Raw genomic sequence first — 25304 nt, 5'->3', positions numbered from 1 at the left:
CGGGGTCCCAGCCTCCTGCTGGACGCCTGATTCCTGGAGATGTCCTGCTGGCTGGGACTTGGAGCTGGTGGGGAGACAGGGAGGGGCGGGGGCCACAGACTGTGGAGCAGGCCAAGGCTGCCCCCAGCTTCAGCCAGGCCAGGCTGGGGAGGGGGCAGCCACAGGCTCAGGTCTGGCAGGACGAGTTCAGAAGCTCTGCGGGAGGGAGGGGACCTCAGGGCCCAGCCCAGAGGAGGGTGGGCCCCAGGCTGAGCAGGAGTCCCCCAGCCAGGGCCCAGGAGCTGCGCCCCGCCAGAGCCACCCCGTTGCACAAATCCTTCTCACAGCAGTCCACATCTACTTTTAAGATGCCAGAGTTAATGAAGCCCATCAGATAGTCTGAGAAAAAGTGCCGCTTCACGAAGTCACAGGACGAGGCACACATCTTGTTCACAGAATGATCCTTCCTGCCTGGGGAAGAGGGAGGGGAGCCTGGGATTCGAGCCCCACAGGGCCCTTTCTGCCTTGAGCCCAGGACCCAAGCCGGGGACCCTCCAGGTCAGTTCAGGACCCCAAAACAACAGAACTGAGGCTTCAATCCACCCACGCTGTCCCCAGCTACATGAAAAGGGCCACAGAAGGGCCAGAGAGGGTCAGGCACCTGCTGACTGTCACACAGCAGGGCAGTGCCCTGCCCCCAGACCCGTGCTCTTGTCCGAGGCCAGAGGGACTCTGATGACACCGCCGACCCCTCCCCACCCCAGGCTGGAACCTGACTTACTGCTACTGGGATCTGTGATCCGGACACTGGCACACACCGTGTCTGACGGCTGGCACTGCTTCGGGGTGCAATGACTGGAGTTGGTGGTCAGCGTGCAGTCCTGGCACCACAGGCCATGAGCTGGGCAGGGCACAGAGAGGAGGATGACCAGAGGAACCGGGGTCCAAGCCAGCCAGCCCCCTGCATCCTCCCCACCTGCCTTGCTGCCTGTCCTAGGAGAACCATGCAGCTGTAGGAGGCCGGGCACTCCCTGACCAGGAGTGCCCAGGCCAAACTAGCACCCGGAGGACAGGCTGGGAGGACCTGTGTTCCTTTGGGCAGGGTGGGGTGAGGGTGCCACCACCGGGACTCCGGAAGCCCCTATGCACCCCCACACACATGCGCGGTGCGTGCACACAGAGCCACAAGTGTCACACCTATGGTGCCCTCCTGCACACTCCTACCCCCCTCACATACATCCCCCCAGAATCTAGTTGGTTCCAGTGGAGGAAGAACCAAACAGGACTTGATGGGAGGCCAGGTGGGGCTCTGAGAAGAGATGGAGCACAAGCAACCCGGCACTAAGCCAGGAGCATCCGTGCAGGACCAGCCGCTGGACCAAGGCGCGGGAGGAAAAGGACCCATGCCCTCAGGAGCCAGGAGAGACCCGCGCGGCAGGAGCTGGGGCAGCGCCAGCAGGGGCCACACAGGCGAGGGCTGGGCTGGGGTCGCTGGGTTCGGGAGGGGGCGTGGGTCTGATGGGCATCGCCAGAGAATGGCCGCCCCACACCTGGTTCTCTCCGGAGCTGCCTCGTACAGGCTCTCAGGCGACCTGGCCTACCCCCGCCAGCCGCCCCCAGACTCACCGGGGCCAGAGTACAGCAGAGCGGCCAGCAGCACCAGGCCGAGGCCCTTCATGGCCGCAGGCAACATGCTCCAGGCGGGCCTCAGGACGGCGCGGGGGCTGCAGGCTGGGGTCGTCTGGGGCACAGGCCTGGCAGGGAGAAGCCTCGATCAGGAGACCAAGTCCCGGCGCAGCTCGAAGGACCCTCCCCTTTTCTGGCATCCTAACGCAACCTCCTCCCCAGAATCCAGGGCCGGGGGTCGTCCGGGAGCTCCCAAAGCCCCACCCCCAGCCCATCCCCCAGAGCATCCACCATCACTGCATGCCCTCCGGGGAAAATAGGTCTGCCCTCTCCGGCGGGGTGACAGCTCCACAGGCCCGCACCACGCGCTCCGCACCTGTGGGTAGGAGGGTGGGTCGGGAGGCGCGTCTTATCCCTGGGGAGCGATAGGTGCGTCCGGAGAGGAAAGGGCAGGACAAGATGCGAGTGGACAGTACCTGCCAATGGGGGGAAGGGCGAGCGCCTCGCCCCCACCCCACCCCGGGCGGGGGGACCGGGAACCCGGCGCCGAGCCTCCTCCCCTCGTCTCCCCGTGCGAGCCTCAGCTGTCACCGCGGATCTAAGCGTGGAGCGCGGGCCTCAGGTCGGGGGCGCACTCACATCCCTGGGGTGTCACGACTCCGGGGCTCCGGGCAGCGCGGGCGGCGCGGGGAGAGGTGCCCTTCGGTCTCCCTGTGGACGGGAACCCGGGTGCAGCCTTGTCTTTCGGGGAACGCAGCCGCAGACACGGACCCCGCGCGAGGGGCGGGGCGGAGCCGGGGCGGGGGCCGCGCGGGGGGGCGGGGGAGGCTGGAGACTCTCGGACTGGGGTGTCTGGGGCTCAGGGCCAGCGCCGGGTCACCGTCCCGGGCCGTCCTGGGCGCCCCCCCCCACCACGGCCAGCCGGCGCCCCGCTCGCCAGCGCGCGCGCCCGCCCTCTCCGGCTCGGGCTCCCTCCGCCCGTTCCCGGGCACTCCCTCCACCTCTACCTCCCCTCCCCAGGCGTGGGCTGGATCCCTTCCCCCTCTGCTTGGCTGAGATCCCCTTGGAATTTCTCGGAAAAAGAACGTTTACTGCGAAAGGAAACGACATGGCACAAAGACGCAGAGAGGGAGGGAGGGAGTAACGGGTGGAAGGTGCTAGCACAGGGCCCCGTTCACAGCCCTTGGGCCCAACGCTCCCCAGCCCCATCACGGTCTCGATTGTTCGAGGCTTTTCTCCTCCCCGGAGCACCTGTGAAGACCCCACCAGCAGCCGCAGCCCCAGGGACTGCTGCCTTCAGCCACGCCCACACTCAAGAGGGCGAGTCCCAAATCCTGGTCTGGGCATTCAAGGTCCTCCGCTGCCTGCTCTGGCCAGGTTCTCAGCTTTGTCTCTCATCTTCCGGTCCCACCAGGCGTTAGTCGTGCTGTGCTTTTGCATCTGCTGTCCCCTGTGCCTGGAATCGGTCTCTGCTGGGCACTGGTCTCTGCTGGGTGCTGAGTAAATGAAAGCTACCCTGCAAGTGCTGGGGTCGTTCCTTCAGTCCTGCCCTCATTCGTCCAACAAATATTTATGCAGACAGCCCGGGACCACCCACTGGTGTGTGGCTTCAGGTATGCTGCGTGCCCCCCGTGAGCCTCAGTTCCTTCGTCTGTAAAATGAGGGTGTTGCTAGTAACCACGTGAAAGTGTGTGAGGGTTACACGAGACCCACAGGGAGAGAGCTCGCCGTGCACCTGGCCCAAGGCGCGTGCCAGCGAGAGGGAAGGCAAGCAGGGGACAGCTGGGCAACTTGACAGGGGCTACAGAATGGGATGAGCAGTAAAGAGAGAGCCCTGGGGGTGTGGACAAGGCCTCTCTGATGGAGCCGGTGAGCTTGGAGGAGGAGAGCTGGCAAGCTCCAAGGTAAGAGTGAGCAGGAGTGTTTGGGGGAGGTGGGAGGGGAGGAGGGTGGTGGGGATGGCTCAGGCCACAGTACAGAAAAGGGCTGGATTTTGTCCTAAAAGCTCTGGGGCCAGGCAAGGCTTGAGGCTGGGCAGAGTCCAGAGCCAGTCATCCTTGTCAGAACTGACACATGCATTTCAGAGTTAACACACGGCCCTCCCCATGGGACTGGAAGCAGGGCAGATATCCTGGGTGCGCTGCCACAAGGCCAGCCTCTACCCCTTTTGGTCAGCTGGATTCTGACTCCCTGTGCAGGTATAGGGTGGATGTGGGTGTCACTTGGGTGGCGGGGAGGGGGTCCCTGCTGATCACGGCCAACTCGCTCCCGGACTAGGAACCTCTAGTTCTGTGCAAAGATCTGTCCAGATACGTGGAAGATCCCTGCCAGACCTAAGGCAGGGCAGCCCACGCCAACATCTGGGGCAGGTGGTGTGTGGGGCAGGCTCTCAGAGCCCCCAGAGACACCCTGGTATTCTTGTCCTGGTGCATCCCTTTTTTATTTTATTTTATTTTTTTGCCACTCCACACGGCTTGTGGGATCTTAGTTCCCCAACCAGGGATCAAACCTGGGCCCTCGGCAGTGAGAACACGGAGTTTTAACCACCGGACCGCCAGGGAATCACCCCCTCTCCTTGAGCATGGCTGGACTCACTTGTAGTGAAAACAGTGTGGCACAGGTGACAGGATGTCACTTCCGAGGTTGGATTATTAAGACCGTGGCTTCTGATGCAGCCTCTGCCTCTCGTTCTCTCAGATTGCTCACCCTGGGGGAAGCCAGCTGCCGTGTTCGAAGGCAACCCTGTAAAGAGGGACCGAGGCCTGCAAACAACCACCCAAGGGAGCTTGGAAGTGGACCCACACACACACCCAGCTGAGCCCTCAGATGAGATCACAGCCCCAGCTGACAGCTTGACAGCAATCTCGTGAGAGAATGTGAGCCCGAGGTCCCAGCACCTGGGTTCCTGACCCACAGACACTTGGAGAGCATGAACGGTGTTGTTTTAAGCCCCTAAGTTTGGGGGTAATTTGTTATGCAACAAAAGATAGCAGGTGAGTAGGGACTGGATTGGGCATGACAGGGGCAGAAGCCAGATGTCCAAAGAGTAATGTCCGAGGAGTCTGGGGCCAGCGCTGGGGGATGCAGTTCTGGGCCTGCTCCTCAGAGAGCAAAGACCCTGCTCTCCCCATGCTGGGCTTGGTTGCCAGGGGGACAGAGATCCCTAACCCCGTTTCTGAGCTACTCTGCCTTCCTCCCAATGCACGTGGGATGGTGTCACCGTATCAGGATTTTTGCAAACAAGAATAACAATCAGTCATGATTAGCAGAAGAAAGAGCAGAATGTGCCCACGTGTGGCCCTGGCCCTTTCAGTCTGGACGGCCTCCGCATGGAGGTGGTGACCACTGGCCTTGACCTCCCTCCTCCCAGACTGACCTGGCCCAGACTCCCAGATGCTGGCAAGGGGCACCAGGATCTCACCTTGCCCAGAGACCCTCTGACAAGTACCCACAGCCTGGGGTGACTATGTGGCTGTGGCCCATCTCATGCTCTCCTCAGGGTCAGGACGATTGGTGGCCAGCTGTCCCCACAGCAGAGCCGCTTCAGGTGGTCAGAACCACGGACAGCGTCAGAGGCTTGCGTTCTTCACCCACTGGCTGCTGCTGCGCATCTGGAGTTCCGAAGCGCACAGAAGCAGGGGACTGGCCTCTGGGTCAGGCCCTGTCAGGAGAGGGGCAAGGTTCAGGTAACTCCTGAGCTGTGCTGCAGGGTTTTCTGCCTTGCATTTTGGCCGACGCCATCAGAATCCCTCCAAGCCGTCCAAGGTTGTGGGTGTGGCTGTGACCTGACCACCCTGCCTCACGGAGAGGACCAGCCTAGGGGTGACAGGGACATTCACACAGCGAACACCTCCTGAAGTGCTGCTGAACTCGGGGAGAGAGAAAGCCTCTGGGCCCCCAGGACCCCCAAAATAGTGGGGAGAAGTCAACAGGCTGAGTGCTGGGTGCTAAGTGGTGGCCCCAGAAAAGGTGTCCACATCCTAACCCCCAGAATCTGTGAAGGTGACCCTGTTTGGAGAAAGGGTCTTTGAGGGTGGGATTAAGTTAAGGACCTTGAGATGAGGCTGTCCTGGATTTGGAAGGCAGGGCCCATCTCCAATGTCTGGTGTCCTTATAAGATAGAGGAGAGGGACAGACACAGAGAGAGGCCACATGATGGAGGCAGAGACCGCAGGGATGAGGCCACAGCCAGGGACACCTGAAGCCCGCAGAAGCTGGAAGGGGCAGGAAGGGTCCTCCCGTGGAACCTCTTGGTTGTTTTAAGCCACAAGTTAGTGATTTGTTGCAGTAGCTGCAGGAAAGCAGTACAGAGTGTGAAAGGCGCCGTGAGAGAGGAAGGTGCCCCTCCCCCAGCCCCGGCTGGCCATCCTGAGCTCTGAGGCCCCGGGGACGCCTCCTGGGCGGGGCAGACAGCAGAGCGCTCCTCTCCGCTCACACTCAGATCGTCCGGGAGGGGCAGGCAGCTGCCCCCCACCCCGGGATCCAACCAGACCGGTGCACGGAATGGTGAGCCGCTCGGCCTCATCCTCACACAAAAACACCCCAAGTCACAGGGAGTTGACCCCATGTGGACACTCCTGGGTGTCCCTGCCCTGGGTGCCCCTTAGTGGGTCTGTTCGCATATATGCACTCAGGAGGTTTCATCTGTGGCCAGCCTCAGGGACCCCAGACCCCAGGCCCTGTGGCCAATATGACCAAACGTCAGACTCAGATGAACCACAAATAGAGATATATAACACCTGGTGAGTGCTAGAACCCCCAATAGATGAGGCAGACCCTACAGGACTGACAGGACTGACCCTAAAGGACTAACAAAAACAGAAACAGCACTGTCCTGATTGCTGTGACCCTGCTGTCTGCCCCAGGAGGGCCTCATATCCAGACCCCTGACCTAATGACACCTGCAAAGACCCTTTTTCCAGTTAAGGTCGTGCTCACAGGTTGCAGGTATTGGGACGTGGGCACATCATTTTGGGGCCACCATTCAGCCCACTACAGATGAGACAATTCAAGAATCAAAAATAATGTCTGTGGGACTTCCCTGGTGGCACAGTGGTTAAGAATCTTCCTGCCAATGCAGGGGACACGGGTTCAGTCCCTGGTCTGGGATCCCACATGACGCGGAGCAACTAAGCTCGTGCGCCACAACTACTGAGCCTGTGCTCTAGAGCCCACGAGCCACAACTACTGAGCTGGCATGCCAGAACTACTGAGCCCGCGTGCCTAGAGCCCGTGCTCCACAACAAGAGAAGGTACCGCAATAAGTCCTCACACCGCACCAAAGAGTAGCCCCTGCTCGCCACAACTAGAGAAAGCCTGCGTGCAGCAACGAAGACCCAACGCAGCCAAAAATAAATAAATAAAATAAATAAATGTATGTTAAACATAATGACTGTAATTTATTAAAACACACTGAATATATGAAAGCCATGAGCTCACAAGGACGTTAAAAGGAAATTACAGAAACCTGGGCAGAGTTGACTTCTGTGGGGCAGCGGGGCGGGCCTCCTGGAAGCAGGTTCCAAGACCAAGGAGCATGGGGGACACTTCCCGGGGAGTGCTTGGCAGGGTCAAGAAGAAGGGCGGGCCTGAAAGCAGCAGGAACAACAGCCCGAGTGGCCCCGCAGGGGAGGGGGTGCCCTTCCAGCTGGTTCTGAGCTCCGGCAATGGGCTGGCTTTCAGGGCCCAGGTGGGCAAGTCGGTCATTGACCATGAATACGGTAAAATGATCAGATGCTTGAAGCTGCTGGTCCACCTAAGGCTCCCTCGGACTGAGACAACCAGACTTTACACACCCTGGATGAGATTCGAAGAGGAGAAAGCACTCCCATAAGATGTCCTTCCCAGAAAAGGGAGCCCAAATCTAATCAGGCCTATAGTCTTGGCTTCCAGTCTGTGGGAAATACGGAAGCTAGGGCAGTGAGCCAGATGACACCAAATCTAGAACGTGGAGCATCCTGCAGGAAAACTGACCCGCTTTCCTTAAAAGACCAATGTGATGACACAAAACAAGAGCTGGGGCGGTTGTCTTAGATAAAGATGGACTTTCAGAAACCCTGAGAGACACACAGCCCAACACAGATGCCCTTGCTAGCACCACGTTTCCATGAAGCTAAAGAGACGCACAACCAGGGAAATATAAACACAAACAGGATTTAGATAATAGTAAGGGATTGTTTTACATTTTGATAAGTATGGTAAGGCTTTGTGATTATGTAAGAAAACATCCTATTTAAGAGGTTCATGCTGTGGTATTAGGGGTGAAATGAAGGTTAGGGTTGGTTTTAAATACTCCATCAAGAAAGGACAGAAGAGGTGGAGCGAGGAGAGCCAAGTGTGGTTGTACAAGTTGGGTGCTGGGACTCAGGGTTCACTGGACACTCAATATTCTGACACCAATCCCAGCATGGGGGGTCCCCCACACCACCAAGCGACCCCTGACACCAGCCAGGGAGCCTACAAATCAACTCCATTCTGACACCATCTACCCAGGGACACCATCAGATCCCACAGGTTAGGGGCTCAGTCCCACAAGACAGTCCCCACTTCAGATGCCAAGTTTAAGTCCACGATGTCACGTGTCCCAAACTAAGGAGCTTCTGTCCCCATGGAGTTTGGGGTCTGACATGGCGGTATGTCTGGTTCACCAACCCACAAACTCTTTGACCCCATCCTTTTGGGTTTTTATGGAGGCTTTATTACATAGACATGGTTGATTAAATCATTGGCCATTGACAACTGATTCAACCTCCAGCCCCTCTCCCCTCCCCGGACATCTGGGGGTGGGACTGAAAGTTGGAACCCTCTAACCACAAAGTTGGTTCTCCTGGCAACCAGCCCCCTCCTTAGGTAACTGAGGAGCTTTCCAAAAGTCACCTCATTAATATGACAAGAAACACCTTTAAGATTCTGGTCACTTAGGAAATTCCAAGAGTTTGGGGAGCTTTGTGCCAGGAGCAGGTGAAGACCAATATGTTTCCTGTTATCAATCACAATGTCACAAGCCTCTACTGTTGTGAACATTTGGAAATTTTTATAGTAAGATGTTTGCATTTTCCGTAATGTGCACGTGGCGAGGGGCTGGACCCTGTCCCCATATGGCTCAGTGACTGCATGAGAATGATTTTTTTAAATTCCCCAAATTTGTGCCACTAACTAGATTTGTCTTCCTTTAAGTTAGTCTGGATCTAGGAGTCCCAAAAGGGGATACTGGGACCAGTCACAGGGGGAAGTGGGAGTTTGGGGATAGAAGGACCTGGGTTCAGGTCCCAGCTCTGCTGTAATACAGGTTTGTTTTGTTTTGCTTGTATATATTTTTATTTTTAGAGGGGTTTTTTTCTTATTACAAAAGCAATCATTGTTGTCAGCGTAATATAGTTTTTACTGCGCTGTCTTGACCAGGTTTTGAGGCCTTGGCTAGAGGCGGTCATTTCCCCTTCTTGAGCAGCCACTTAAGTGCACACCCAACCTCTTTCCTTAAAGCTCTCACACTCCAGGCCACTGTACACCCACCCTAACTGCCCCACGGCCGGGTACCAGGCAGTGAGGAACAGCCCAGTGCTCCAGCTGACCCGCCGCCACAGGCCACACACGCTGCCCCAGCCTGCAGTACCCCGCCCCTGGGTGCAACCCCGTGTGGACACACTATAAGTTACAGAGTTCTGCCTTTCTTTCTCCCGGGGTCATCCTGCTGGGTCCCCCTATCAAAAGAAATTTTGCATCTTATAAAACAGACATAGCAGGACCGGGGTCCCACTGTGCTGCTCACCAGCTGTATGGCCTTGGGCAATTCTCTGCTCCCCTTGGTTTTCCCATGCAAAGATGGGATCCCTGATGCATGCGGTCAGCGCGTGGGCTAAGTGATAGGATGCAGGTAGAAATCTTAGTAAAATGTCAGGCTTCATAAATGCTCAGATGATTTCTCCCCGACACTTTGTCCATATCTGCACCCCTAACCCAGCTGCGGAGGCTGTGCATGGCTAGCATCATTCTGATTGGACAATGACCTTGAACACCACTAGGCCCCATTGCTTCCCTAATGTCCATGCACCCTTTTCCTGGACAGAATCCAAATTTTGTTCAGGTGCACACCTTTCTGTGAAGGTGACTTCTGCCCGGGGGTAAATCCTTCCTAGTGTCAGCCAGGTGGGGTGAAACATCAGTTGGTAATTAGTTTAGTCAAAGGCGTAGAAAGCAATTCTGGCCAAAGAGGATGTCTGAAGGGAGGGTTTATGGAAAAGGTCCCTCACCGTAAAGGAGAAACTCGGCCGACCCTGCTCTCAGGAGGACAAAGTCGTTTGTGGCAGGTTCATGCTCCCACTGAAGACAAGAAAAGGCAGATAAATCACAGAAACCATTTTTTAAGACACTAGAAACCTGGAGAAGCAATAAGGGAAAGAGGGAGTAGGAAATCTGTAGGCTGGACCCGAAAATTCACCACCACCTCCCCCGCTGTCTTGGGGCTGCCGGGAGCCTGTGGATCTGGCTCTGGTCAAGGGAGAGGCCACTCCTGGGGGAAAGGAAACAAGCAGAGCTTCTGGCAATTATGCAGGGCAGGAAGGACAAAACTGGAGAGTTGAGAGGCCCCTAATGTATGGCTGGTCTCATACAAATTTTAGAATCCGTTCATCAATTTCCACACCCATAAAGTTAAAAACACAATGAAGCACCACTACACACCCACCAGAAGGGCTGAAGTTTGTTTTGTTTTTTGTTTTTTTTTTATTATTATTATGCTACTTTCCAAGAGGGATAATTGCAAGAAGATTTGACATAAAGCTTTTTTTTTTTTAATTTTTTTGCCTTATAACAAATTTAATCAGTTATACATATACATATGTTTCCATATCCCCTCCCTTTTGCGTCTCCCTCCCACCCTCCCTATCCCACCCCTCCAGGCGGTCACAAAGCACCGAGCTGATCTCCCTGTGCTCTGCGGCTGCTTCCCACTAGCTATCTACCTTACGTTTGGTAGTGTATATATGTCCATGCCACTCTTTCACTTTGTCACAGCTTACCCTTCCCCCTCCCCGTATCCTCAAGTCCATTCTCTAGTAGGTCTGTGTCTTTATTCCTGTCTTAACCCTATGTTCTTCATGACATTTTTTTTCTTAAATTCCATATATATGTGTTAGCATACAGTATTTGTCTTTCTCTTTCTGACTTACTTCACTCTGTATGACAGACTCTAGGTCTATCCACCTCATTACAGTTTTTTAAAGTTTTTTAAAACTGACAATACCAAGTGTTGACAAGGTTGTGGAGCAACCAGAACCCTCTTACAATACTGGAGGAAACACTTTGGGGAAATGTTTGGCAATATCAACTGAAGCTAATCCTACGTATATTCCACCTCTGGTACCTGCCCAATGGAAATAAGGGCTTATTTACACCAAAACATGTGTAAAGTATGTCCAGAGCAGTGTCCTTCATAAAAGCCAAAACTGGCCAAATGCCACCAGCCGTAGACTAGGCAACGGCCCTGGTATTTCTGTACAATGGAACACAGCACAGCAACAAAAATGAGAGTGGATGGACTACCAGTACATACAGCTGTGTGGGTGATTCACAGCACAAGGCTGGATAGGAGAAGTGGGACACAAAGTAGCTGATGCTGGTTATACAGGGTTTAAAAAGAAACAATTTGTGATGAACTTCAGGGGATAGACTCTAGAAGGAGGGGCACAAGGGAGCCTTCTGGGTTTCTGGAATGCTTTGTATCTTGATGTGAGTGGTGGCTACATTGCATATATATGTATATATATTATATATATGCTACATATATATTATATATATATCTAATTTCATCAATCTGTACACTTAAAGGTTATATACTTAGCTGTATGTAAATTATATCACAATTCTTTTCATGAAGGAAACAAACAGACATCTACAAGACTGTTCATAGCAGTACTATTTGAAACAGCCAAAAACGGAAAATTATCCAAAGCTCATCCACTGTAGGGTAAATAACTTGTGGTATATTCACGTGACACAATACTGTATAGCACTTGGAAGAGGCAAATGATATCCAGCCCCAACAATACAGATGAATCTCAGAAGCCTACTTGAGTAAAAGAAGCCAGACAAGGAACAGTATGATTCCAATTATATAAACAGGCACTACTAATCCCTGACATCAGACATCAGTATACTGCTCACCCTTGGGGGTGACTGAAGGGGACATGACGGGGCCTCCTGAGGTGCTCTTAGTGAACTGTTTTCTGATCTAGAGGCTGATTACATGGATATTTTCACTTTGTAAAAATTCATCAACATGAATTTGTGATTGGAGCATTTTTCTCTATGTTGGTTATAACGAAAAACAAACAAACTCATGGCATGAAACATGGGTCCCCTTCTTCTCTGGGTTGTCAAGCTCGTATGTGATGTCTGGAACTGCAGCAACCACCTTGTGAGCTTGAGGGGCATTATTCCAAACACTGATGGTTACAGAGTGAAGAGATGCAAAAACTCTTGTGCTGTTGAGTTACTGAATTCAAGAGTCATCCCGGGTTGGCAGAGGCCAGGTCTTAGTTGATTGAAGTCACCACAGCCAGCAAAGGTCAGCATCATCAGTTTTCTGGTTCCAGTTAGTCTGGTGGCCGATTGTTCGAGGGGGTTCGAACCCTGTAATATAGCTCAAGAATGTGCGTCAGGCTATTCTTTACCTTTGAAGCAGAACTGGGAGTCTTGGTGATTGATTTGTTGACTCTGTTATGGTTAAGTTATTTCCCTGGCCTGGTCAAGGGCAAGCACTGTGGCCAGGCTTAGATCACAAAATAGCTTAGGCCTAAAATGGCTTCTCTTATTTATCTTGAGGGGCTGCAGGGTACAATGGCTTGAAGTAGGTGCTTAGTTTCCTGACTGGGGATCAGATCCAGGGCCATGACAGTGAGAGCGCTGGATCCTAGCACTAGACAAAAGGGCTAGTGGGCTTAAAGCAGGGCCTAGGTTCTTGTCTTCTTTGAAGAAAGAATTCAGCAAAGAGACACATAGCAAAGCAGGTAAAGCATTTATTAGAAGCAAAGTACATGTGAAAGAACAAACAAGCGTGATCAGAGAGAGGGTCGTGTGCCAAAGGGGTAGTTTAAATCTCTTATAAGGAGGCAGTGTTCCAGGTTCCCTCTAGCCAATCTTCTTGCTGCGTCTTGCTTTGTGCCCATATCTGGTCTGAATCAGGGCTCTCTCTGACGTGCACACGCATCATTTAGCCAAGCTGGATTCTACACAAGGGTCTCTGGGAGGTTGGCAGGACATATTATGGGCTGGTGCCCCCTCCCTTCCCTGACTCCCGAGGAACTTTTCTGCACATGTGTGGTCTGGGAGGTCTACTTGACTCCTAGATTGAGAAAATGTGGCCTCCTTATCTTTTACACAAACAGGGCCCAGCTCCTTGCTGCTTTTGCCATTATCTTTATCTGAAGTGTCAACAGGAGACAAGCTCCAGCTGCTCAGCCTGGGGCCACTACCTCCTGCCCCATTGTGGCAAGAAAGTTATATCTGGTTCTCTTCCTCCAGGGACCCCCTACCCTATCTGCCTACATTATGACCACCAGCTGACGGTGGAGATGGAAATCAGGCTGGAAAGCCTAGAGATCACAGGCAGAATCAGAACCAGCTCCTGGTGGTCCACAATGGTCAGCTGGTGTGATATTGTGATTTGTAATAAATATATATTTATTTATATTGATCACCCAGAATCCCCTGCCCCACCCCCATCCCATGGGATCCTGGAGCCACAGCCTCCCACTCAGTGAGCTCCTCAGGCAGTGGGCAGGGCCCTGCACCCCAGCTGCACTCCCTGCCTCGATCCCCCCAAGCTCAGGGCCTGGGCCAGTCCACCCATCCCTGAGTCTCAGATTCCTCATCCACACGCCCCCCACCATGGGCTCCCCCAGCCCCTCCTCCCCACTCCCCCCAGGGGTCTCACCTGGCCCCTCTCCCACCACCCCCTTCCCCAGCAGGACTGCTGGCAAAAACCTTATACCTGAAGTTCTGCCACCACACCTGCCGGGAGTCCAGGTGGGACGTCCCGGGACGCGGGTCCCACTGCTCTCCCTGTGCGGGAGAAGCGCTGCGGCCGGGAGGGCCCGTGCGACCCCTGAGGGCCCCGCCCACGGCCCGGGGAGGGGCGCCTGCTCGCCCGGGGCCCGCAGCCCTGGCTTCTCGCGGGGGCGCGTCCCTGCCGCCAAGTTTGACTTAAGTGACGCCCCCCCGCCAAGTGCAGACCCCGGTCCCGAGCTCAGCCATCAGCGGCTTTCCTTTCTTCCCGGCGTCCTAGGTCCAAGCTTGCGGGGCGGGCAGCGCGGGGCGGGCGCAGGGCAGACGTGAGGTCTTTGCACAGAGTGCCAAGCCCCCCCATGCCCCCTCTTGCCGCCTAGCCCGCGTAAGCGCTCCCCGACGCAGGACACAAAGAGCTTCTTCATCCCTTTCTCCGGCTGCAGAGAATCCCTACAAAATTACTTTCAGCGGTAACAGCTCAGTGCAGGGGAGGTGGGTGCCTACTGCCAGGAAATAAATGCCGTGCAGGATGTGCCCCTCGCCAGCGCATTTTCCCCAGGGGGCGCCAACACCAAGGCCTGCCGCCCTATAGGCAGGGGTGGGCGAGGCCGACGGTGGGTGGGGCCGGCGGTGGGCGGGGCCAGAGCAGCCTCAGCCCAAGTCTGGGTGCTCCGGCCCTCGTGCCGGCGCGGAGGCCAGGGGTCCGTGGTGGTGTTAGAGGGCTCACTCCTGGGCGAGAGCGCAGCTCCTGGCACGTGGAGATGTCCCCACATCGCGGTCCGAGAGCTGCCCAAGGAAGGAGATGGGAGGAAGTTTGGGTGGAGAGTTAAGGAAAAGGGTGGCTTTTCAGGGACTTGTTTTTATTTTCTTAGCGAGAGGCACCTGAGTGTGTTTACATGCAGAAGGAGAGGAACCAGTCCAAAAATTAAACACAGAATCACCATGCAATCCAGCAGTCCCACTTCTGGGCACAGACCCCGAGGAATTGGAAGCAAGGACTGGAAAAGACGTCTGCATGCCCGTGTCCTCAGCGGCACTATTCGCAGCGCCTAGAGCACAGCGGCGGCCCGGCAGCCCGCGGCAGACGGAGGATAAACACAATGTGGTCTCTACATACAACAGAATATTATTCGGCCCTTAAAAGGGGGGACATTCTGACGCGAGCTACAACATGGATGAACCTCGAGGACTTTACGCAGGGGAGGGGGACGGGGAATGAGGGTTTAATGGGGACAGAGTTTCAGTTTTGCAGACGGACGGTGGTGACAGCTGCACAGCAATGTGAATGTCCTTAAGGCCACTGGACTGTACACTTAAAAATGGTTAACATGGCAAATTTTATATTATGTGTATTTTACCAATTAAAAAAATTGGGGGAGGAAAGAAAGAAGAAACAGGAGACAGAAGAGAGGGAAGCTGAAGGCACAGGAGAGGAGAAGGATGCTGGGGATGGGGAGGCTGGAGAAGGGGACATCCAGAGGGTGGGTGATGCTGGGCACAGGGTGGGCAGGGTGGCAACCTCGGGGCCCTTGCCCCCAGAGGCCTGGCTTCTCATAGAAGTCGGGGGGGGGCGGGTAAGCTGAGGGTGCAGGAGCAGGGCGAGCTGAGAGGCACCGTGGGCTGAGGGGGGGTACCACAGGCAGCCCCGCAGCTGGCGCCGGACACCAGGGATCCGTGGTGGGGCTTGGGGGGCAAGGGGAGGTGAGACTCTCCGAGGTTAATGTGGATGGGCCGAGAGTGTCCAAGGGTTAGAGGAAATTAACCTGGGGTGTGGAAGTGTGGAGGTGGGACGGGGGCAGGTTGAACAAATGGAGGGTGGTGGCCTGGAATCAACAGATGGCTCCTTACACCCTGATGTGTCTCCTCACGGGGTCCCGGGGCGCAGGGGAGTCGGCCCCCTGAGACCACCCGGAGCCTGCTCCCTCTGGCCAGCCCACCCGCACCTGCCTGTTTCTCAGTTATGCATTTCAGGAAAGAAAGAGGCTGTGCCTCATCACAGTCCCTGGCAGCTGCCTGCCTGGCCAGTCACTGGGGGGCCATCAGAAGCAGAGAGAGCCCACGAGAGACCCCTCATGGCCCCCTGACCACCGGGGAGGACGGTCTGGACTCTGATCTGAGAAGGAAGGCCCTCCCTCTGCTCCCAGAGGCGGAGACAGTTGGCTACAGAGAGGGTGGGAAGGAGCCCGGAACAGGGAGGGGGGCAGGAGGGCCAGCCCATCTGCAGCCCATATCTGCCCTCAAAGGCCCCACTGGCCCGTGGCTGTGTGCTGCCAGGCAGGGCAGATGCCTTTCCTGCACACACAAGCACCAGACCTCCACCCCTCAGTCAGAAGCGTTGTCCATCCCTCCCCAGGTCTGGGTCCGGTTCACTGTGGTGACCCCAGAGGCCCAGAGTGTGGGTTCATAGCACAGGCCGGGGCCACGCGGCTCCCCAGAGAGAGATCAGGGCTCATGCCTTTCCCCTACCACCTCCCCCTCTGCCAGGGCCGGACAGGGTGTGGACAGCCAGTGTGCCCTGTCCACAGCCGGCACCAAGGTCTGAGGACAAAGCTGCGCTGCCGCCAGGAGGAACAAGGTGACCCACTCAACTCACTCGGCCAGAGGGAGGCCAGGCCTGGCAGGGAGGGGACCCACACCAGCTGCGCCCACGGGCCATTCACGGGAGCCAGCCCGACCGAGCAGGGCAGAGCAGGCAAGGCCGGGCCCACACCAGGCAGGGGTCTGCAGGCAGGAAGCTGGGCCCCCAGGCTGCCCAAGAAGAGCGCTGGTGCGCGAGGGCAGGGCTGAGGGAGAAAGCCCTGACGTAGAAGGGCAGAGGCTCTAAGGTGGGCCTCGGGTGCCCACAGGCCCACCTGCCCTCAACCCTGGCCCTTGGGGTCTGAGGGAGCCATGTCCCCACCCGGGGGGTCTTCAGGGGTGGCCCTTGTCACGGAAGCCTGGGGTCAGACAGTGCCACCAGCAGGCGTGTCTGAGGCCAGAACGTCTGGGGGCGTGGAGGGTGGTCCCCACACTCACTCTGACCTGAGGGCTGGGGGCCTCGTGCACTCCTGTGGGCCACCAGCCTTGGCCAGGCCTGGCCACGTGACTGCGTCCGCGTGAGCGGGACCAGCCCCCAGCCCCCTTGCTGGGATGCAGCAGCGCCCACTGTGGGGGAGGAGGGGGGAGGGGCAGCCTGGGGCAGGGGTGGGCGGGGCAGTCAGGGCGGAGCTGAACCTCTGCAGTAATTCCTTGTCGGTAAAGCAGTGACGGTAACACTACCCAGCCCTAGAGTTGTTGAGGACAAGTAAAATGACATTTAATTTTACTTAGTGAATTAAATGTGCTAGTATTATTTGCACCTCGGCCGAGGAGGAGCTGGGCCCGTCTGGGGGGACAGGCGGTGGGTGAAGCCTCCTTGCTCCCTAACAGTTCTGGGAACCCCTGTGGAGCCCTTCCTGGGAGCAGCTCCTGTGACCCCAGATCAAAGCACCTACAGGAGGAAGCCGGGTCTGCGGGGGCAGCTGGGTGGGGTGGCCGTGGACACAGGCCTGAGGAGTGAAGAGGGCAGGTCCAGGGCCGTGAGCACCAGACTGAGTGAGACCCTGGCTGGAGAGTGATTTTGGCCTCTGGGTGGGGAAGGGCTGGGGGCAGCTGATAACGGAGGCCGGGCAGCTTCCTGCAGAGCTGAGGATGGCCAGGCCGGCCCACTGCCCACTGGAAGGCGAGAGTGCACTGGTCCAGAGGAATGGGGGAGGGATGATGACACCTGGTGGCTGAGACTTCAGAGAAATGTCATCCCAGCTGGCCGTGTGGGGACTGCGACGGGAGCCGTCCTACACGCCAGCGGGCACTGGCTCTTCATGGCCACGACCACTGTGAGAGCGCTGAAGCCCACAGAACCAGGGAGAACAGGACGGGGCTCAGACTCAGGCGGTCTTACCCCAGAGCCAGCTCTCAACCTCTGCTGCAGGTGGTCCCTGAGAATATTCCACCCGCTGGGGAAACTCAGGCTGGGCAAGTTCAGGGAGTGGGCGGGCTCGCGTCCCCGGCTCCAGGCCCCAATCTAGCCTCCTGCCCCCTCCTCTCCATGGCCTCCAGGAAGGGGCTTCTCAGCAGCCCCCGTGCACAGTCTGCGGCCCGCAGGGGAGGCACGGGAGAGTGGGACAGCCCAGGCCCACACACAGCGCAGCACGGGCAGGAGCGCAGTGGCCGGAAAGGCAGGCTCCCAGCGGCTCCCCAGGAGGCCTCCACCCCGCCCTGGATGGCCCTCGTGGAGCTCTGGAGGGCAGGGGCCAAACGCAAGGGACGGATAGGGTGTGAGGTGATGGTGGGAAGGCTTCTCTGAGGAGGTAAGGCCTGTGCAGGTGGGACAGCCTCATGGACATCGGCAGGAACAGCATTCCAGGCAGAGGGAACAGCCAGGACGAAGCCCTGAGGTGGGAGGGAGGGCAGCCGGCAGCCAGTGGGCGAGCGCAGTGCTGGCGGGACAGGCAGGCCTAGTGGGAGGACTGCAATTGTGCTTTTCTTTGAAATCCTCTTAACAAGGCCCCCGGAATGTCGATGACGACTCACTGCTGTAGGTGCCTGGTCAGTGGTCTGCAGCTGGAGGGCCCGTGAGGCCAGGCTCCTGGGGCTGTGTGGCCTGGGCCCGGGTCCTTGGGGTCCAGACATGGGGCAGTGGGCTGGCTGGCCCGCACTACTGGGCTGAGGCCTCAAGGCCAGGGCAGAGCCACACAGGTGGACGGGACGCCCCAAGGCCAACCACAATGACTTCCCCTCCCCCACCCAGCCCCTGGAGTCAGGGAGGGAAATGACCATCCCTGGCCCAGTGCCTGGCCTGGGGGCCAGTGTGAGGCCCATTGTTTGAGGCTGGAGCTGGGGGGTCCAGGGCCTCCGGGAAGCCCCCGGCAATGTCCTTTGTCCCACTTCCCACAAATCCAGAGGCCCAGCGAGGACCCGGGTGAGCAGACGCGGCAGCTCCGGCAGGATGAAGGCGCTGGTGGCTGTCCTGCTGGCCCTGCTGCTGTGCGGGCAGCAAGGTACTCGGGGCGAGGAGGGACCCTGCAGTGAAGGGGACAGCATAGTCCAGGCGCACAGGACCACCAGGATCATCCAGCCTGGGGGCAAGACAGGGCTTGGGAAGAAGGAGGGAGTGCAGCTGGAGGCCGAGGCCACGGGGAGGTGGATGGGGCTGTCCTGGGTTCCCACGGGTCCCTGAACCTCCAGCCCCGGCCCAGCCAGGCCCTGGGGGCACGGGCTCCCTCCCCACCCAACCCCAGGCTCAGCTTCTCAGAGAGGCAGGCTTTAGGGTGCCCTCTCCTCTCCCAGCCTCAGTTTCCTCTTCTGTGAAATGGACAGGCCATCCTGACGGCTATGGGCCAGCTGCTGTAAAGGGCCAGCGCACAACCCCTAGTGTTGCTGGTAAGGACAATGCCAGGCTACACACAGATAAGGAAGCAGGGCCAGGGCTCAGAGACCCAGGCAGTGACCTCACCAACTTGGGAGGCAGCGGGGAGGACAGAGGGACTGAGAAGGGGGCTGATGGATCGAGGGGTGGGGGCGCGGCACTGGACCCCGAGCACGTGTCCTCTGTGCCCGGGTAGTGGAGGTTTACAGGCGTCCCTGCGCGGCCAGGCAGAGGGCGGGCGCAGGAGGTCGAGGATGATGACGTGGACGCTGGACCCGAAGGCTATGATGAGGAGGATGACGAGGAGGACGACGAGGCCAGCATGACTGCAGGCGGCAGAGGCACAGGTACCCGCCCACCCCGACCTACCTAGGCGAGGCACGTGTCCCCCTTTACCAGCACATGCATGGGTCCGCGAGGCTGACAGTGAGGACCTGACAGGCAAAGGCCTCCGCCTGTGAGCTTCCCTTCCCTCGTGGGGGAAGGGGTGAGGAGGGGCCCCTGACACTCAGCACACCCTCACCTCTCACCCTGACCGTGACCCTCAACTGCCATCCAGAGTAGGGAGGCCTAGAGAAGGAGCCATTCCTGGGAGGGACAGTGGTGTCGGGGCAGAGAGGTTAGACAGGAGTTCACCAGGCAGACAGCAGCACGGCGGAGCCCGGGATGGGGAGACCGGAGAGTCACAGGCCCTGGTGTGGAGTCCTGTTCAGAAGGACATGAGCATCCTGGCACTGGTGGGGCAGGGCGAGGGGAGGGAAAGGGGGGCCAGTCCTGAGGCAGGGGCGCAGGGCTCGAGGGGATCAGCTGAGGATGGGTGGGTTGGACGGGAGCTGGGAAAAGGCCTCGGAGGTGAAGAGGCGGGAGGCGGGAGGCGTGGGTGAGCTGGGGCGCGCTGGGGACTGAGCCCACCCGGCCTCCCAGCGCTGCTGCGGTGCTACTCCTGCCAGTCCCTGCACAGGGATGAGAGCTGCAAACAGCTGCAGCACTGCATCCTCCCCAGGACCTGCAAAACCATCGTCTCCCACTGGAATACTGGTGAGCAGGCCACCCTGGGGCAGCCGGACGGGAGGAGCCCACCTCCCACGTGTGTGCGGGGCCTCGTTCCTACAGTGTGACGCACTTTCTCCACCGCCCCCTTCCCACCCAGAGTCAGGTCCCCGGACCACCTACTCGGGGTGGTGTGCAGACACGTGTCAGCCCATCAGCAGGACGGTGGATGGATCCCTGACGACCATATCCTGCTGCCAGGCCAGCCTGTGCAACATCCCGCCCTGGCAGGACCCCCAGGGAAGTGGGGCAGGTGGCCCCCAGGGTAGACCCTCAACTGTGGCCCCCACTCTCCTGCTCAGCCTCCTTGCCGGCTTTCAGGCAATGGGGTTCTGAGTGTGTGGGGGGGTCCCACCCCCACGCCCAGCCCGGCTTATACCCTGGCTGGTCAGCACTCTGTCCACTGTCTCCCCCTCCCTTCCCCTCCCCTGCCCCCACCCCAGCTTTGGAGAATAAACTGGAAGCGTCTGTAATGATCCGGCCAGCACTGGTTCCTCACAGCCACATCTGCCTTTCCTCAGTTTCCCCATGTAGCACCCTGGCCTCCTCTCCCTGCCTGTGTGTGGCAGGATGGCCAGCACGTGGGCCTTAGGTGCAGGCCTCAGCTGCTCACAGGGTGGGTCCACCCAGCTCCCGCCCCTGGTAAACACTCACCATGTGCCTGGGGGGAGACCACCCCAACTAGCTCCCCAACTTCCCACCAACAAAACACCTCCATCCGTGTGATGGGCAGCCCAGCTGGGGGAGGAGACTTTGGGAGGAAGGCTTCCTTGGCCTATAGGAGGAAGGGCCCTCCACCCCGGGAGGCTGCTGGGGTTTGGGGGTGGAGTTAATGAGGGGCTGGAAGAAGAAGAGAAAAGAGAGGGAGGCTGGAGGGGTGGCCGAGATGGGACTTTGCAGCCGACCGCTCAGCCTGGTGGGTGCCGGGGGCATAGGGGCAGTGAACGGGGCGGTCAGGCCACCAGCATCAGGGAGGGGTGACATGGCCTCTGGGCTCCTGAGGAGAAGAGGAGAGGAGAAGTGGGAGGGGGCCGGGTAGGAGAACCTCGACTTCCCCAGCGTCTGCTCTGGCTGGGCTGGTGTCATTGGCTGCTGGGCACTTGGCCTTCTTGACTGGTGACAGGACAGAGCCCTGGAGTGGGAAGGAGGAGGCCTGGGCCTGGGCCTCAGTTTCCCCATCAGAGCAGTACAGAACAAGGCTTAGAGGACCCCTGATCCCCACCAGCTCAACATCCCCTGGGCTGGGAAGCCCAGAACTCTATCCTGCCTGTCTAGTATCCCAGCAGGCAGAATAGTCTCCCACTTTCCGTTCTCCCCTTTCCTTACTAATGGAAACATCAAGGCCTAGCTGGGGATGGGGGGCAAAGCCCTTAGGTAGAGATGGCATATATTTCTCTTCTCCTTCCTCCTTCCTGTGGCTGGAATGATGGCTGGAGCACAGCAGCCACCTTGCACCATGAGGCGGCATACTGAGAATGGCAGGGCAGCATGGAGGAAGGGGCCTGGACCCATTATACCAGCCTTGCACTGCCTAGCTCAGGACCCCTTTACCTGGGAGGGAAATAAACCTCTGCCATCTTGAAGCTAGTTATTTGGGGTTTCTCTGTTTCTTGCATTTTCACATGCTCTCATGCATATGCACGTATTCACATGTACTCCCACTCGCACACACACTCGTGGACACACACATCTGCACACACAGTCCCTACGGAAGCATAGCAGATAAGAGCAGAGCTCGGGGGTCACACTGCCTGGGTTCAAATGTTAGGCCCACACCCTCCAGCTCCAGGCCCCGGGTGAGCCCCTTCGCCTGCAGCTGGGCTTCCTCATCTGCCACGTGGGAAAGTAGGAGATCCCTCCCTGCAGGTCTGCAGTGAGAATTGACTGAAGCGCCGAGGGGGCTGCTTGTAGCCCATGCCTGGCAGAGACTAAACGTTCAGCAAGCGCTCTACTGTTGTCAGGGCAACGCTTACGGCCCCGCCCTTGTGTGCCACCTGTGTGTGCAAGCTCATGGGAGACGCCCCACCCAAGTCCTTTACCATCACAAGAAGCCTCGTTAGCCACACCCACCCGCTGTGGAAACACTGGGTGCCGTCACCCGCATTCACAGGATTCCCTTCAACCCTCCTCCCTGAAGCCCCCAGAGCTCTGAGTGCACAGACGCCCCACCATGCACCTCTGGAGCTGACCTCCTTCACGGCCCTTGGCAGCAGGAGGGAGCCAGGTCGGGCTCAGTCTGAAGCCACTGGCTGAAGGGCCTGCCCCGGGCTCCTGCTTTGGTGACAGCCTCTTCTCTGGGCTCCGGGCGCACTGCGTGCAGCTGGGCCCCTGACTCCCGTCCGGGAGAGAAGAAAGCACAGCCCTGACCCCTCACTGGGGCTTTAACCTGCCCCTGCCTGAGGGCACAGGAGGAAGCAAGTGGTGCCTTGAGCAGGGAGGTCCAGCTGTGGGTGGGGACCTGACGTGCCTGCTGGACACCCGGTCCCAGAACACCGCCCCTCCCCACCACCCAGCCAGCTCCCTGTCCTGGCACCCAACAGTCCATCCAATGAAAGTGACACTTCTGCGCAAGGTCAAGCAGCTGGTGCTGACAGGTCCAGGACCCAGCTGGGCGCTTCCCGCCTACAGCGGCCGCCTTCCCGGGGGATCACGGGCCAGGTGGCGCCAGGGCACCTGAGCCAGAGGTTGGAAATGGCTAGATGGCGGCCAAGACCCAGCTGGGTCCCCAGGCCAAGACCAGTGTGAGGTGTCAGCAGACGGTCACAGCCAGGGCCTTGTCACAGCGCCTGTACGCCTTCCCAGGAGGCTGGCAGGGAGCATATCCATCTGGATCACCGCCCCTGTTCCCCACGGCTGCCGATATAAATGACCACAAACTCAGGGGCTTAAAACCACACACATGAATTATCTTATGGTTCTGGAGGTCAGAAGGTATCACAGGGCTGCGTCCCTTTTGGAGGCTGTGATGGTCAGTTTTATGGATCAACTTGACTGGGCTAAGGGATGCCCATGTAGCTGGTAAAACATTATTTCCGGTGTTTCTCTGAGAGTGTTTCCAGAAGAGCTTGACATGAATGGCGGGCCTGAGAAGGAAGATCACCACCCCACAGGTGAGTGGGCATCACCCAGTCCATCCAAGGCCCAGATGGAACAAAAAGTCAGGAAGGACAAACTCACTCTCTCTTCTGGAGCTGGGCTGTCCATCCTCTCCTGCCCTCAGACATTGGCGCTCCTGGTTCTCAGGTCTTTGGACTCAGAGGGAATTTACGCACCACTTTCCTGTTCTCCCGCTTCCAGAGAGCAGGTGGCGGGGCTCCTCGGCCTCCAGGACCATGTGACCCAGTTCCTGTAATCAGCCCTCTGTGCCTGTCTGTGTCCTGACCTCCTCTTCTTATAAGGGCACCAGTCAGATTGGCTTGGGGCCACTCTCGTGACCTCATGTACCTTAATCGCCTCTAAAAACCCCATCTCCAAACACAGTCCCGTTCTGAGGTCATGAGGTTAGGACTTCAGCATATGGATTTGAGGGACACCAATTCAGCCCATTGCAAGGGGCTGAGACAGGGCTCTGTGGGGGGCCCAGAGGGTGGCAACTGCCCTGAACTGGATTTAAAGGAGGTGTTTGCCAGGTGTTTGCCAGTTCTGCATCTGTTTGCAGCTCTCATCCCTGTGGAGGCTGGCTGGGTGCCGGTTGCCAGGCGCTGGTGCACCACCAACGCCAGGGGTGAGTGCCATGGTCGCTGCTCTGACCCGGGAGCTGTCCCTGGGGAGTCTGCTCTGACCCTTGGAGCTGTCCTTGGGGGGCTGCTCTGAGCTCCGAGCTGCTGTCCCTTGGGTTGGGAGGGCTCCTCTGGGCCCTGCACTTTGGCCTTTGGAGGCAGGCCTTCTGTCTCTCTTCCCAGCATTGGGTGGACCCACTCGCCCTGCTCCCTTCCAGGTGTCCTGCCCCTGTCCCACCCCCTGGCCCCCATGAGAAGGGAACAAATGAACCCAGTGGGCAGAGGGACCCGTTCTGCACCCCCTGGGATCCCCTCAGGCCCTGTGTCCCCACCCAGCCCCGGCGCTGGCAGAGAGCTCAGAATGCTGTGTTCCCTTCTCTTCTGGGCTCACGTGAGCTGCCAGCTGGACGAAGGGCTGCAGGAGTCCTGTCCCAGTGGGCAGTCCTGGGCATCCCGCCCCAGCTCCTTTAACGTGGTGTTTTCTTTGGGACTTCCTTTCTCTTAGCGCAGGAAGCAGATAGCCGTGGTCGCATTTCCCGTCCTTGTTTGTGACCATGAGAACTGGGTGCGGACGAAGCAGTGACCCCAAAGCAGGACATTCCTGAGGACAGAGATTCCCGGCCTTCGGCCTTGGACAGACCCAGCGGCGCCCTCCAATGACCACCAGGGTTTGCAGAAGCCGGTGGACTCGGGGACAGGTCAGCAGTGGGAGCTGAGCGAGACCACAGACTCCCAGGCACACGGTCCGCCTGGGAGCTCTCCGGAAGGGAGGGGAGTCACAGCGGTGTCACTCGAAGACGTCAGGCCTGCACACGCCAAGGACTCCCGCCTGAGAGCGGGCTGGGGGGAGGCCCACTTGGGGATGCAGAAATGGGTTTCAGTGTCAAGGATGCTGATCAGAGCAGAGCCGCTCTCACCCATGGGACCAGGGTGGCTCTGGGCACCCAGAGTTGGAGAACTGGGGTGGGGGCTATGCTGGAGTAACGTGGAAAAGCCTCCCCTCGGGGTGTCCCCTTGCTCAGCCTCATAATCCTCCCAGAAAGAAACCCAGGGTACGTGGCAGAGGCGGTGGCACGTGGGCTCTCAGCCCTGCGGAGCAGGCGTCCTGGAGAGGAACAGCCCCATGAAGCCCCAACCTCAGCACATCCTCGGGCAGGAAACCCCTAAGTGCGGTGGCTGCAGGAAAGCCCTCAGCTCCAGACTGCTTGTGATCCACCAGCTACAATGAGAGAGAAGCTGTGCAGACGGAACACAGCCTCAGCCCAGGGTGAATTTACACTGAAGGACACGGGAATGTCAGCTGTGGTCTGGTTTCCCTTGCCCATTCCCGTCCCCATCCTGGCTCAGGTAATGCCTAGCGATTTATCTCCCAGGAAGTCTGTAAGCAGATGAATGTGGGAAAGGTTATGTAATTTGCGAATGGATGTACTTACCACCCACCCCTCGCCATCACTTGTAAGCCTGAGGGGGCGGACGTTAGTTTTTCTAAATAAACTTGTGACACACAGTTGAGGAACACGCCAAAAGGTCAGAAATTGGTG

The 25304-nt window shown here is 58.0% G+C and overlaps 2 protein-coding genes across 6 annotated transcripts; one reads left to right on the top strand and one right to left on the bottom strand.

Moving 5' to 3' along the window:
• Positions 1 to 214: 214 nt before the first annotated feature.
• On the bottom strand, positions 215 to 1918 carry LY6H (lymphocyte antigen 6 family member H; the record flags this gene model as incomplete). The annotated part of the gene is made up of 4 exons (XM_082601535.1): positions 1897 to 1918; positions 1606 to 1733; positions 761 to 880; positions 215 to 450 (listed from the first exon to the last, which is right to left on the bottom strand). Exons 2-4 carry the CDS (start codon positions 1670 to 1672, stop codon positions 215 to 217), a joined length of 423 nt encoding a protein of 140 aa, XP_082457661.1. The 5' UTR covers positions 1673 to 1733; positions 1897 to 1918.
• A 14254-nt stretch (positions 1919 to 16172) lies between these two features.
• Positions 16173 to 20517, top strand: GPIHBP1 (glycosylphosphatidylinositol anchored high density lipoprotein binding protein 1). 5 transcript variants are annotated; one of them, XM_082601174.1, is made up of 6 exons: positions 16173 to 16300; positions 18529 to 18626; positions 18916 to 19008; positions 19222 to 19341; positions 19919 to 20032; positions 20145 to 20517. In XM_082601174.1, the coding sequence occupies exons 2-6, from the start codon at positions 18575 to 18577 to the stop codon at positions 20378 to 20380; spliced, it is 615 nt and encodes a 204-aa protein (XP_082457300.1). In that variant the 5' UTR covers positions 16173 to 16300; positions 18529 to 18574; the 3' UTR covers positions 20381 to 20517. The 5 variants fall into 5 exon arrangements, with proteins under 5 accessions (XP_082457300.1, XP_082457301.1, XP_082457298.1 ...); XM_082601172.1 differs by lacking the exon at positions 16173 to 16300 and adding an exon at positions 17240 to 17557; XM_082601175.1 differs by lacking the exon at positions 18916 to 19008.
• The last annotated feature ends 4787 nt before the right edge of the window (positions 20518 to 25304 follow it).

The sequence above is a fragment of the Mesoplodon mirus genome (genome assembly GCF_964341445.2).
Source record: "Mesoplodon mirus genome assembly, chromosome: 16".
Lineage (NCBI taxonomy): Eukaryota > Metazoa > Chordata > Mammalia > Artiodactyla > Ziphiidae > Mesoplodon > Mesoplodon mirus.
This window is presented reverse-complemented; position numbering and strand designations above follow the sequence as displayed.